The 13485-nt window shown below is 44.2% G+C and overlaps 4 protein-coding genes across 12 annotated transcripts in view; 1 reads left to right on the top strand and 3 right to left on the bottom strand.

Moving 5' to 3' along the window:
* LOC127749797 (uncharacterized) overlaps window positions 1-1431 on the bottom strand; it is a 44843-nt gene extending 43412 nt beyond the window's left edge. For all 3 annotated transcript variants that reach the window (XM_052269516.1, XM_052269518.1, XM_052269517.1), the window contains exon 1: window positions 977-1431. In XM_052269516.1, coding sequence (XP_052125476.1) covers window positions 977-1369 — 393 coding nt within the window. In that variant the 5' untranslated portion in view covers window positions 1370-1431. The remainder of the gene's footprint in view (window positions 1-976) is intronic.
* Window positions 1432-2085: 654 nt separating this feature from the next.
* On the bottom strand, window positions 2086-7575 carry LOC113203900 (RNA polymerase-associated protein CTR9 homolog). The gene is made up of 16 exons (XM_052269486.1): window positions 7400-7575; window positions 6889-6987; window positions 6575-6814; window positions 6232-6500; window positions 5928-6123; window positions 5612-5839; window positions 5201-5511; window positions 4890-5098; window positions 4628-4809; window positions 4218-4547; window positions 3850-4112; window positions 3551-3758; window positions 3232-3455; window positions 3048-3144; window positions 2707-2957; window positions 2086-2622 (listed from the first exon to the last, which is right to left on the bottom strand). Exons 1-16 carry the CDS (start codon window positions 7439-7441, stop codon window positions 2535-2537), a joined length of 3237 nt encoding a protein of 1078 aa, XP_052125446.1. The 5' UTR covers window positions 7442-7575; the 3' UTR covers window positions 2086-2534.
* A 113-nt stretch (window positions 7576-7688) lies between these two features.
* Window positions 7689-11193, bottom strand: LOC113203933 (very long-chain specific acyl-CoA dehydrogenase, mitochondrial). Its single transcript, XM_026418887.2, has 8 exons — window positions 10898-11193; window positions 10555-10756; window positions 10257-10475; window positions 9479-10174; window positions 9129-9297; window positions 8851-9038; window positions 8566-8778; window positions 7689-8490 (listed from the first exon to the last, which is right to left on the bottom strand). Exons 1-8 carry the CDS (start codon window positions 10981-10983, stop codon window positions 8353-8355), a joined length of 1911 nt encoding a protein of 636 aa, XP_026274672.1. The 5' UTR covers window positions 10984-11193; the 3' UTR covers window positions 7689-8352.
* A 313-nt stretch (window positions 11194-11506) lies between these two features.
* The window catches only part of LOC127749796 (gamma-1-syntrophin-like), a 52082-nt gene continuing 50103 nt past the window's right edge, over window positions 11507-13485 (top strand). For 2 of the 7 annotated variants that reach the window (XM_052269507.1, XM_052269515.1), the window contains exons 1-2: window positions 11507-12101; window positions 12801-12918. In XM_052269507.1, coding sequence (XP_052125467.1) covers window positions 12865-12918 — 54 coding nt within the window. In that variant the 5' untranslated portion in view covers window positions 11507-12101; window positions 12801-12864. The other 5 variants (XM_052269509.1, XM_052269511.1, XM_052269514.1 and 2 more) reach the window with 5 other exon arrangements.

Genomic DNA, 13485 nt, shown 5'->3' with positions numbered 1-13485 from the left:
GGGGAGGGGGGCTAAGGGACGAGGGAAAACGGGGAAAGGGATAGGAAACCCCCCAAAAGTGTTGTCATCTTTTGATATGTTGTTTCCATTCCCAGCACTTCAAAACGCACAGACAGAGAGGTATGTGCTGTGGGAAAGAAAAATATTCACGCCGAATTTTTTGTTAGCAGTCAGCGACAGCGTAGAATGTGTCGTTTGCTAAAGCCACAACCGGCCACAACCCGTATCTCGCCTCTATGGCTCAGTATCGGTAGCGCGCCAGCCCAGAGCGCGGGAAGGTTGGCGGTTCGAATCCCAGTCGAATTGAAAATTTTCTCAGGCCACCAAATTTCAAATGGACTTCAAACCCGTCATTTCACCACGTCCTTCTGGTGGAGTTCCGGCGGCGTAGAGTGGTTACCGTCCTGGTTAAAACTGCGTCGAAGGTGGCAAAAATGATTCGGTACTGGCCGGGGTTCGACTCACGGCGAAAGCGGGCCGTGGGAGTTCCCTGGTGCCTGGTACCTTGCTGTGGGGGCAGGTGCACCAATAAGACTTGTGAATCTGGCTTTTAAGGAGCTCCATGACCTGTGGTGGGTCAGTACAGTTTGTGGCGCTTACATCGCGCTTTTTGATTCATTTTCTTCATATAAAAGCGCGATTTAAGCGCCAGAAAACGCGATGGTGTTCTACTGTCCCACCAGCGCCAGCTCTCCGACCCGACCCGCGGTCCCGACAGCCCCAAGAGCTGGTCTGATAGCTCCTGATCTGTGCAATTTCGTTACGGCTCATGACGGACATACTTTCTCAATGATAACACCACAATAAAGGCGATAACGAGCTGTAATGTAAGTTCAAGGGCGACTTTATTCCACCCTATCAGCACAAAATTGATTTTGTATTCGTGTCTCTTGCTTTTTGTTTGTTTTGAGTGTGCATCATTCGGGGGTTGGAGGGAAGGGGTGCGTTACTCCGCGGTGCATGCGTTGGCGCTCACCTGGATGGCGTTGTCCGCGATGTTGGCCAGCGGCCCCGCCAGCACCAGCGCGATGAGCGCGGCCCGCAGCGCCGTCCTGCCGCCGCGCGAGCACAGCGCGGGCAGCGCCAGCAGCGCGATGCAGCGCACCTGCGTGGACACGGCGTGGCCGATGGCGAGCAGGGCGACCACGGCGGCCGAGAGGACGACGCCGACGTGACCGCCGACGCCCAGGTCGCGCAGCACGAACCGCAGCAGCAGCAGGCCGAGGAGCGCGCCCCAGAGCGCGCCGGCGGCGGCCCTCAGGCGGCGGTGGCGGCCCCGCGGCGCAAGCAGCAGCCGGCCCAGCAGCACCGCGCCCCAGCGCGGCCCGCACCGCCGCGCGCACAGCACCAGCGCCTCGGCCCAGGCCATGGCGCTGCACGAACGGCACGAACACGCGAGCGAGGGCGACCCAACTCTTTACACCACCAACAATGGGCGACCTTCGGCTCTCGGCTCGGTCAGCCAACTGTCAGCTATGTTGTAGTTGTAACTCAATGTACTGGGTACGAACGGTACGAACTGTGTGTAATGCTCCTCTCGAAGCTCCTCGGACCAGCTTCGAGATAGTACTTTTTTAGCAGATGATACGTAGTAATCAGCAGCTTGTACTCAAGTAAAGTGCAAAAGTCCGTTTGTTAGTTGAAGCGTGAAGTTGTCAGTTGTCAGCGTCAAAAGCAGAAACGCCGTAGCGCTGCCAGAGCGTAAAGTTCAAAATTCGCCAGTTAAAGCAGCAGAAACGCGCAAGCAGTAGTCCAATGTATTTAGGCAGTGGGGCTCTCGCGTGCCTCTGCCCGTGCCCCTGTAGTGCTGTTTTTAAATGTTACTAATGCTTAGTAATGAATTATTAATTGTAAAGCTTCAACAACTGGATGTGGATGTTCTCGAGGAACCAGCCTAAGATCAAAGTGTTTTGACTCCAATGCCTACAAGAAACTCGGAAGACAAAAACATTTCTTATTTTTGAAACATGGCTTGAGATAAATTGTTAAACAAATACAATGAAAAGCCTCCGAGCTATGAAGAGGATTCTTGGTTAAAAACAACAACACTCAATTTCAATAAAGGAATAAAAAATAAAAAGGCAATTATTTGAGGTGTCAGATTTAAAAACAATCTATTATACAATTATTTACATAGAAATACAATTAATGAGTGCCTGCATGCATGGCACTCATTTTCTCTCTGATTATTTGATTATTAACATGATAACAAAATTTTCTTTACAATACAGGTAATTTTTTGGTGATAAGACACATTAGTTTGAGACACTCATGATGAGTGCTGCATGCTGAGTTGGATGAAAGATTCATACAATGATTGAAATTCATGTAATAGAAAATTAGACAACTTATAACCCTAACTGTTTAAAACTGGTATCTCATACAACAAATAAGAGAGGTTTGAAAAGAAAATAAGCCACGCAATGCAAAATTGCCATCCTAGTACTTTTATATTGGTATGATACAAGATAGGTTCTATTTGGAACAATCCAATGTGTGAGTCAGGATTCAGATTTTGATCTAACTCTGTGCAGTTAGTCACTTTCATTCCCTGACGAATTATCCTTGCCGGAAGAGTTTTCCTTTCCAGATGCATTTTCTTTACCAGATGACTTTTCCCTTCTGAAATAAAAGATAGATAAAATAAATGATCGATGCATAGGCCTTCAAATATAATTATACTTGCACAAATCATAAAGCACTTACTCGCTGTCAGAGTTGTCTGAGTTGTCAGACTTGTCAGACTTGTCAGACTTGTCTGATTTGTCTGATTTGTCGGAGTGATCTGATCGATCTGATCTGTCTGATTTGTCAGACTTATTAGATTTACGCTTTTCACTCTTTCCTGAATCTGAGTCTGATTCACTTGTTGAAATTGTCTCCTTAGATATAATACGACTTTTCTGGGCCTTAGACATGCCCTCATCACTTGGTCTGCTTTTCCGGGCTCCTTTCTCCTACAGGTAACAAAAACCATAATAGTTGAAACATAATTGGGTATTTATTTTGAATACATATATAGTTCAACTCCCAACTTGAATACAAACCACTATCCTTGACCGCTTCTTTGTAGGACGATCACTACCGGATCCATCCTCTTTCCTTCTCCGTCTGCTTCCGCTCTGGGACTTCTTCTTACGTTCCCTGAAACATGAAATAGATGCACTTGGCTACCACACTTCCTTTCTCCATGAATGAACTGTTTCAAGATTTTATTAAGTGTAGACTTACTTTGGTTTCTTTTCTCTAGGCTCTGAAGGACCAGCCTCTCCTTCAGATCCAGAATCTGAAAGAATTTCTCCATCCCCTGTGGTTCTGCGGCCGCGACCTTTCTTGGGCTTCATTTCTGGAGGGAAATCAGCAAATGTGAGTGCGTTCTTGGTCTTCTCCTTGTACTCAGCACGTCGCTGCAATAAATCTTCTTGAGCTTGACGCCGGCGCTCCTCCATGAGTTTCTGTGGAGAAAGGATAAAATAGTTAGCAAATATCATAAACACTTGAAAATTACTGTAGTTTACATATTTGAGAAAAAAAAAACCAAAACACCTACCATTTCCTTCTTCTGTTTCAGTCTGAAAGCAGCTCTTTCTTCCTCCTGTTTCTTTCTCATTTTCTTTTCTTCTTCATCCACTCTTCGTGCTCGAGCAACATGATATTGTGCTTGAGAGAGAAGATCTTGGCATTGCCTAGCCTCTGCACCAGCTAGATTCACATCATACCGCATGCGATCACCATGTACAGAGAGGTGTTCAAAGTATCTATAGAAATGTGATAAAAAAATTAAAACTAAAAAAACTGAGCTGGTACTTAAAAATTAACAAAAAGACATTGTAATTGTTAGTGACTTACTTCAAAGAAAGACCAAGATCAGTCACAGCTTGGAGTACTGTACTGAGGGTTGACTTCTCATCTTTCAGAATATGAGTAGCCAGCCTTTGGAGTACTAGTGCTATGTTGTATAAGACAACAGTGTCGAGAGGGGCAACACGACGTGCTTTCAACAGAACTGTGCGAGCTTCTCGCAGTTTGCCTGCTTTGAAGTATGCACGAGCTAGGTATTGTAAAACTTCTACATTGTGATATTTATAGAATTTCCTGAGACAATTCTCATACTGAAAAGAAAAAATAGATAGATAAAATAAGTGTATTTATGTATAGGTTACACAATTTTATTACTTACTGCAAACTTAAAATGTGAAAAGAAAAATAAATTTTACCATCTGAATAGCACTAATGTACTGCTTTTGCTCAACATATATGTGCGCAATGTTGAGCCAAACATCACAGAAGTCTGCCGTAGCTTCACGAACTTGCGCAAAAATATCACGGGCTTCGTTGGTACAGCCTTTGTGTGCAAGAACAGCTCCGATTCCATTTGTAGCCCATATATTTCTAGGATCTATTCTCAACACACTTTTGAAGATTTGAAGTGCTCTTTCCTGGTGGCGCTTTTCTTTTTCTTTCTCCTTTGTTGGTTGGTGTAGAGTTGTGAGCCAAACATTTCCCAAGGCAATGTGAGAATAGGTATCAGTAGAAGTAGCAGGGTTCTGCAGAGAAAATTAAAAATAGTGTTTTTGAGATATTGTACTGTATATACACTAAAAATAATTACCATGACTACACCTACATTTAAAATCCTCTCAAATTTCTTTTGACCAGGCTGCCACTCCATCTTGGCTAAATGGAGGTTTCCTAATAGAGACCAGGCATCTGGATGCTCAGTATTGATACGCAAAGCATCTTTGAACCAATCAGAAGCTTCATAAATCTGACCTTTATCTCTTGCCATACAACCAAGTCTGAGATAACCTGAAACCATGCATATGGTTACAAAAGAAACAACACATAAACAAAGTGTACAGTACTTTACAAAAATTGGATTAACTTACAATCTATGTAATTAGGATGCTCTTTTAAAATGTCCTTATATAACCTTTCAGCTTGGTTAAATGAACAAAGAGCTTCATGCAGTCTTGCCAAGTTGTAAGTCGTGGTCACTGCTATAGAGTTATAATATTGTGGATCTTGCTCAGCTTCAGCTCTTGATCTGCCCAGGGATTCAGCAAAGCTGTTTTTAGATTCTTCCAAATTTCCCAATCTAAATAAGATGAAAAATTCATGTTATTGTTAATAGATTTTTGAACCTTATATGTAATTATTAATGAAAAATAATAATAATAATAATAAAATATGGTAATACCTGTAGTGCAAGGACCCCACATTGTTCAATATTTCTGGAGGAACTTCTACCTGAACTTTTTCTTTCAATATACGGATGGTTGTGTGATAAGCTTGAAGGGCACCTGCCAGATCTGACTGTTCAAGAATTTGTGCCATCTCGATCCAAGCCTCTACATCATCAGGAAATTGTTCTGTAACTTTACGTAGATGACTTCTGGCAATGTCACGTTTAGACTGGCTGCTTGAGTTAGCATAAAGTGAACCCAAAATTTTCATAGTTTCGTAGTTTGTAGGCTGAATTTTGAGTACTTTTTCTAAACATTGTGCTGCCTAAAAAAAGAAAGGAAGAATTATAGGCTTAAAATTTTGGGCCACAGGTTAGATTAAGAAAAAAGATATGTGAACAAGAATTGAGAAAAAATACACTTACATTTTCTGTGTCTCCTCTGTATATATACATTTGCCCCAAACCAAAGTGAGGGAGAACAAAATGGGCAGGGGCAAACTGAGTCGCTTGATAGTAATATTGGAAAGCTTGATCGTAATCTCCTTGGACATGCAAAGCACGAGCAAGTTGGTAGCAGCTTTCAGCCCTCATTGGTTCATTTTCTGTGTTATTAATAGCATGTAGGGCTAGCTGTCGCACTTTCGTATAATCCTAAAATAAAGAACACAGATTTTATATTATAGGCATCTCATAATTCCAAGAAACACATCACAAAAATGGTAATAGGTATACAAATTACCTTCTTGAAAAAGAAATGATTGGCAAGATGATTTAGAACCATAGCATTTGTTGAGTCTATTCGGTAAGCTGTTGATAACATTTGTACACCATCCTTGATACTGTCAGGCTCTTGAATATTCAATTTCAAAACAGCAAGACCCACCAGTGCTCCAACACATTTAGGGTCCAACTGCAGCGCTCGCTCAAAGGCCAACCTAATAAATAATTGTTTCATTTTTAAATACAATAAAGTGCATGGTTGAAGCACTGAAAGTCTCAGTATTTAATAAAATACTGTATTGAACAAAAATTGTTTCCTTTACCTGGCTTTATCAGGGTTGCCCAGTTTCATAAAACAGTGACCCATACCCAGACGTACAGCACCTGGGCAATTGGGATTGGTGCGAAGGGCCTTTTTATAGAAGGCTAAAGCTGCCCTGTAATCTTTCTTATTATAAGCAATGCAAGCTTTACCAAGTAATGAGGGGATGTTATTGGGAGATTGATTTAACACAAAGTTAAATTGTGTTTCAGCTTGATCCATTTTGTCTCCCTCAAGCAAACGGCAATAAGCTCTACCCAACATGTGATTCTGAAAGACAAAACAAAGTTTAAATTTGGAAGCAAAAACTGAAAATTAAGACCATGGCGTAAGACCATACAGACCTGGTCATACATGATAATTTTATCAGCTGTGTTGTATAGTAAATTGGCTTTGTCAAACAGCTTATCCCTTTTCTCTTTGATACGCTCTTGATTAGCCAGCTGCACATAGTATGCAGCCAGCATATCAAGAGCTCGCATCTGATCCCTTTCATAGTCATTGTATTCGGTATTAGCCTCTTGGGTGGAACGTTCTAGGATTGTGACAAAGTCTTCAAATTTGTTCTGTTTGTAGTACTCAAGCTGTAAAAATAATTCATGATAATAGGGATGATGCCAGATGTAATCACTCTAGAAAGGTAGAGGGTGATTCTTACCGCAACGTTGACCCATAGTTGAAGTTGGACGTGCTCCTGACACAAGATGGAGATGACAACTTCTGCTTCAGGCAGTTGGTCAATTTTTAATTCTACAACCTAAAATTTAAGGGAGGTTGGTTGAAAAGGACACTGTTAGTAAAGAAACCAATGTTGAAGCTAGGAAACATATATCATTGACAAAATTATTCTATACAGACACAAAGTGTAACAATAACAAGGAAACATAGTAAAGAAAACACTTCACAAGCAATATGAATTTTGACAAGAAGGGTTTTAATTGCTACTTCCAACCGTCCAAAAAACAGTTTCTTGAAAATTTACATGGGTGCAAACAAATAGACTTGGCCTTTTATTCTGAACGATAAACGTTGAACACAGATTAAAATGGTCCAATAAATTTGAATCAAAGTATCTAGCAACGGCTTACAACCTGTCAAGAGTGCGGCACCAAAGCCAACTTTCTTATGGCACACGGCCCAAAAAATGAAAAAGGGCAGTCGGCACTTACTTCGTCAGTTTCCCTTAGCGGAATTTCAATTGATCCGGACATTTCAGTGGATAAATGTCACAAAACTTGCAAAGAATAGTGATCACAGCTTACGAAAACATCGCCGACGTCTGCCTGTGTATAGGTTAGGCTGTGTACTCAGTCAAGCCAACATCAACATCACGCGATTTCGAGATTCCGCCGAAACGTCTGTCAGGAGTGCCAACATGTGTTGCAAACGCTGAACTTTTCATCACGTTTAACCGGTTTAACATTCAACAAAAAGGAAGTAATTGAAGAGAAAGAGATGTACGCAGCTGACTTTGTTTTTATTTTGTTGTATACTGTATTCACAAGACAATCATATCAAACAAATCCAATAATTACACTTTGACATCCTTCTTTTAATGTAATATGTAATATGAAATGTGCCCACAAGTACAGAATAACGAAAAAATAATTACAAAGAAATAAAATACAAGTAGTACCGCAAATAGTTGACGAATAGTACAAGTTGATAAAAAAAAAAACGGAAACATAAAAAAAACCTTTACGACAGGAAAAACCGTTAAAACATATGACATTAATCTGAAGACAAGAGACAAGACGTCATGATTATGAATGTGATGGAACAATAAAATGAAACAAAAGAAACAAAACAGAGTACCCAGGCCAGCTGGCAATGTAAATATTAGCAACTTAGCATAGGTAAAAAGTCACATACAAAACATAGATTTTACAAATTTACGAGTGTAGAGAAAAAGTCTACATTCATATCAAAATAATAATACTTAAGACTCGATTTGCTTGGATTAAGTTCAAGCAGGTACATGTGACTTAAAAGTGCTGTACCCTCCAAAAATATTATACAATAGGAAATATGCCAGTCTTATCTAAATTTAGATTATAAAATTAAAAGGCTTGTTTCATATGTGTATTAAGTTGACCTCTGTTAGCATGAATTTAAGAAGAAACTAGAAGCCAAGTGGGTTACTCTGAACAAGGCCAGAATTCTGACAGACATTCTTAGAAATATTAGCCATTTTGGAGAAATTTCCTAACTCGGTACTTGATGAGAGGGCTTTCAAATTCTTCTCTATCCTTGCAGAAGCCTAAAGAAAATTCTTTTATTAGTGAGATCCAGTTAATTCATTAAATTGATTGAAAAAGAATAGATTTGTACTTACTTCATTACACCAGAGCTCTGTCATGAGTTTCTCATGTTGTGCAGATGGAGATTTATTATTCAAAGATTGGGTGCACCGAGACAAAACCACAACCATGGTGTACAAATCAATAGATGCATTAGCAATTCTATTTAAAACAAACTGCTCTTCAACAATTTTTCGGTTGTATTTTATTAAAGCTGTTTCAATAGTCCTTCCAAAGTCAGCCACACACTGCAAAGACAATGGTAAGTTTGAGTCCAATGATCAAATTTGAATTAAAACCGAAATTTATAAAGAACACACCTTGGATGCTTGCTCAGCACATGGCTTCAATTCAGGGTGGACATATTTTGTCATGTCTGGGCCAGAGTCGAGGCCAACAGAAGCAATGGCCCGTTTTCTTGCCTCACCAAGAAGAAGACCCAAATTAGCAGCAGGGTTTTTAAAAGCTCTTTGCAACTCCTTAAGATGTGCACCTGCAAACTGAATACCTGTGCAAGAGAAAACACAGGTTGAGTGTAAGGTTCAATAGTTTCAACATGAAACCTTCAAGCTTCAAGCTAACATTTCTACAAGCTTACCAGTCAGTGCAACAAAGAGCCTCAAAATGTCATTGGTACCCTCAAAAATTCTGAAGATACGAAGATCACGCATTACTCGTTCAAGACCAGATCCTCTCATGAAACCCATGCCTCCCATGATTTGAATAGCTTCATCAGTGACATACCATGCACATTCTGAAGCAAACACCTGAGAGGACAGGAAATAATTTTAAAAATATAATTGCACATGAGGTGATGTCCAAAAGTACAAAAGAGCAAAAGTGCATCAACTGAGATAAGATAGCACAGATTACCCATATACTACACAAAGGTCAAAACATTCCCATGTCTAAATGAGCATAATATTTAAGAAGGTGATCTACACAAACCTTAGAGATGGCTGCTTCAAGGTGATAGTCCTGAGAGCCGCTGTCCATATTTCCACTGATCATATAAGCAATACTTTCAGTGACATATTGCAACGTCGACATGCGAGCAATCTTTTCCTGAATGGCACCATAAGAATCAATGCGCTGACCAAACTGCATTCTTTGTGTAGCAAAATCAACAGCCGTCTTGGTTACTGAACGCATGGTTCCAGACATAGCAGCAGCCATGCCAAATCTGCCATTGTTTAAAATATTCATGGCAACTTTAAATCCATTTCCTACTCCACCAAGAACATTTTCAACTGGAATCTTGACATCTTCATAGTAGACTTCAGTAGTGTTAGAGCATTTGATGCCCATCTTTTTCTCTGGGGGTCCATTGGTAACACCTCCAAATGAGCGCTCAACAATGAATGCTGTAACTTTGTCCTTTACCTCCCCTGTCTTCTCATCTTTGACAGGGGTCTGAGCAAAGACTGTCATGATCTCTGCCAAACCTCCATTACTGATCCAAATTTTGCTTCCATTCAAAACCCAATGTTTTCCATCAGGAGAGGGAACCGCTCGGGACTTAATGGAACCAGCATCACTTCCACATGAAGGCTCTGTTAGACAGAAGGCAGCAAACTGCTTCTCAGTTGTGACTCGGGGTAGATATTTAGCTTTTTGCTCTGGTGTTCCAAACAACAAAATTCCCTGAAAAAATACATTTCATGTTATGAACAGACAAGATATAATGAAAATACATGTCAAGGGAATATTTATATTAGAAAAATACCTTGAATCCAATTGATTGATGAGCTCCCAAAGTAATTCCCACTCCAAGGTCATTTGCACCAACAATTTCAACAAGGCGGGCATATTGTGTGTTGTTGAGGCCTAGACCACCAAGGTCCTGAGGTACTTGCAAACCAAAAGCCCCAAGCTCCCAGAGCCCCTCCAAAGATTGATCTTCAACCTTCTCTAACTGGTCATTCTTCAAAGGATCGTTGACTTCCTGTAGAGTAGAGGATGCAGAGTAAAACGCAGAAGGCAAGGTATGTAAAAGGACTGAGAGAAAACAAATGTGCACAAACCGCAAAGAACTTGGTTGTTGGGTCAACAAGCATTTGAAGCGTATCAACCTGCTCCTCGTCTAATACTTGAGGGTATGGAAAGACCTGGCTGGCCTGCACATGGCCTCGAAACATGTTCATCACAAAGGACTGCGACTTGGGGGCAGGCTTGTTGGACTTCTCTGGCTTGCCCGAGGAACGATACGCCGTTGTGGAAATGCATCTGAAAACACAATCTACACTCAAAACCGGAGGGATAATGTGAGCTACAGCCCCAGACGTGGCACGCAAAACCGTGAAAAGGTACAGCCAACAGCACACAAACAAGCAGTACTACTGTACAGAGAGACAGACAGGTCCTTACCGTGTGGCCGTGTCAACCAGCCTCAGCCTGCTGACAGCCTCGGCGCTCGTCACATTGACTTTGTTCACCAGCCTGAGAGAGTGCATCTTGGCAAGGAGGCGGACGAGCAGGAGGGTACAAGCTGAATCGGGACACTATGGCTTACTGCCCTTGCGGCGCGTAGAGCTTCAGGCACTAGTGGTGTTGCGATTATTGGATTTTGGACTTTGCACGACGATGAGGGATCATCAGCTGGTGCTGATGTGAAACCTCAGACGTAACTGGTCTGTTGTTGCTGCTGCTGCTGCGGCTGCAGAGTAGACTGAGGTGAGGTGGGGCGTGGGGTGGGGCGGACGTCAAAAGAAATGTGATGAGAAATCTAGAGGGCGAAACGTCGCGACGTCATGACGTGACACTGCGTGACACAGTTACTGACTGCGAGACGCTCTTGCCGCCTTCGCTTACGTTGCTCTGAAGAGCTACGTAATGGTCCCTCAGGAAGAATAGCGAGAAACATGCACTCTCCGTATCTATAATGATAATGTCGTTACTGTAGTAGAGGATGCATTTACTAAATTTTCATATTCTAGTCTCGCGAAAGGCTGGCCGGCAGAACTTGGTTACAGTGATTCGGCGAAATACCGTGCCACCGTGCGCCCGCGATACAAATATTCGGTACCGGTACGGAGAGTAATTTTGTATTGAACACCTTGGATGAAACTAGGAACAGGATTTAACCCAACCTCTGTACTCTCAGACTATGATTTAAAGGTGTTCGATGGGGATATAATTTTTGAGATGGAGAAGAAGCAACACACCCAATAGAGAAAATTCCAAGAGTAGTAGCAGCAGTGCTCAGCAAACCACAGAAATGTAGACATATCGCTGTATTTTTTCATTAGTGCTGCGATTTTCACCCGCCAAATGCTAGGCGCCAATGGTGTGAGGTAGTTTTTCACGGTCGAAACATTTTCCTTTCACACGAACGAAGGGGTGGTGGTGAAGGGGGTGTGAGGGGTGTGGGGGCGCTGCGCACGCGCGCTGCGGACTGCGCCAGGCCAACCCCACAATCAGCTGTCCTGTCCTGTCGCATGGTCCGGTGCGCCCTGGCGCCAGGGCCACGGCTAGCGGTAGCTAGCGGCCGCCCTACCCCCGGCGTGTCCACCAGCTCCCGCCCTCGTCGCCGACGGAGCCTCTCACCACGACCGACATCGCCATCCAGGGGGTGAGTTTTCTTCGGTTCTGCGGCTCCCGAAGCTCCGCCTAGCTCCACCCTTGGAGGGGTCCACCCCCCGTCCTCGGCTGCGCGCTCATCTCAGCCACAGCGGCGGTTGATCTTGCCAAGTCGTTCGCTAAGAAGATTGGCGCAGCCGGTTATAGGTGAGTTCCTCGGGGGTGGCCGGCACTCGTGGCCGTCAGTAGGCCCGGGCTAGATGAGGTTTCTCCAGGGCTCTGCGGCAGATCGTCAGTCAGGCCGCACTCGGTGTTGTGCTGGTGGCGCCCGTGGCGCCTCGTTGGCGCCTACCCCTACTCCCACCCCCTGGCCGGGGGGCAGCACCCAGCGCGCCTCCCTGGCGCCGGACTTGTCGGTCGGTCGCTGTCGCTGGGTGGCAGGGCGGGGGCTGAGGGGGGCACTAACCCCCGCGACCCTCACCAAGAGGGCCCTCCTGAAGGAGCACAGTTGACGACCGCTCTTCGATCATTTCCTCCCGTGAGGTGGAACTCCCCTTCGCCTCTCCACCCACCTCGGCCTGCACAAACTCAAACACCCCCGTGCAGACGAAGAGGGAGGTCCAAAGCGAAGCTCGAGACGAACCCCACGCTTGATGAATGCCTTCCTTCCGGGGGGATGTTGTAGAAATAACGTTCCACATAATTTACCCCGATCCACTTATCAGTCCTGCCCTTCTTCTGTACCCCGCAGAGCAGGCGGCTGCCCAGGCGGCTGAAGCGTGGCGCCTGAATCAGCAAACACCCCGGCGAGCACCATGAGGCTGAAGACCGCCTCCCCCATAGAGGAGCGGGTCGTGGGGAAGTACAAGGTAAGCGCATCTCGTTCCTTCCGCGAATTCAATTCGTAGCGGTTGAGCCGGTTGAGCTCATGGTCAAGCGTCCAGCACTCTTCCATATTAACACTGCTCTAAAGTCACCGCAATGCCTCTCGCACCCGAAGGCGTTGAATTCTAAAGCTGTTGCGGGCCTGCCTGGCCTGCTCACCGAAACGAACGGCGTCGGCAAGAAGAGATGCACGCTGTAGAAATAAAACGGTTTTGTAGGTTGCGGGGCATAGCGCATTGGTTTCGCCTTGTCCATCGTGTTTGGAAAGCGCGCGGGTGCCTCAAAGACAGGCGAATTACTGATTTTGGCTCGGATTGCTCTGCAGGGTGCGGTCTGAGTGAACCTCCCACTCCCCACTCGCACGCAGAGCAATTCGTCTCAATGTAGCGGTTGGGCCAGCAGGTGTGTGGAGGGGGAGAGGGGGAAGGGTGCTTCAAAACACTACGCACGTAGAGCGAGGACCGCAACCAAGCGTTACGATGGGGAAAAACGTGAGGGCACGTATCAGACGCAGCGTGTTAGTGCGTTTGTGTGTGTTAAGGGGGGGGGGG

This window comes from Frankliniella occidentalis, unplaced genomic scaffold (assembly GCF_000697945.3).
Source record: "Frankliniella occidentalis isolate FOCC.00 unplaced genomic scaffold, Focc_3.1 Scaffold94, whole genome shotgun sequence".
NCBI lineage: Eukaryota > Metazoa > Arthropoda > Insecta > Thysanoptera > Thripidae > Frankliniella > Frankliniella occidentalis.
Note: the sequence above shows the minus strand (reverse complement) of the source record. Positions and strands in the feature narration are given on the sequence as shown.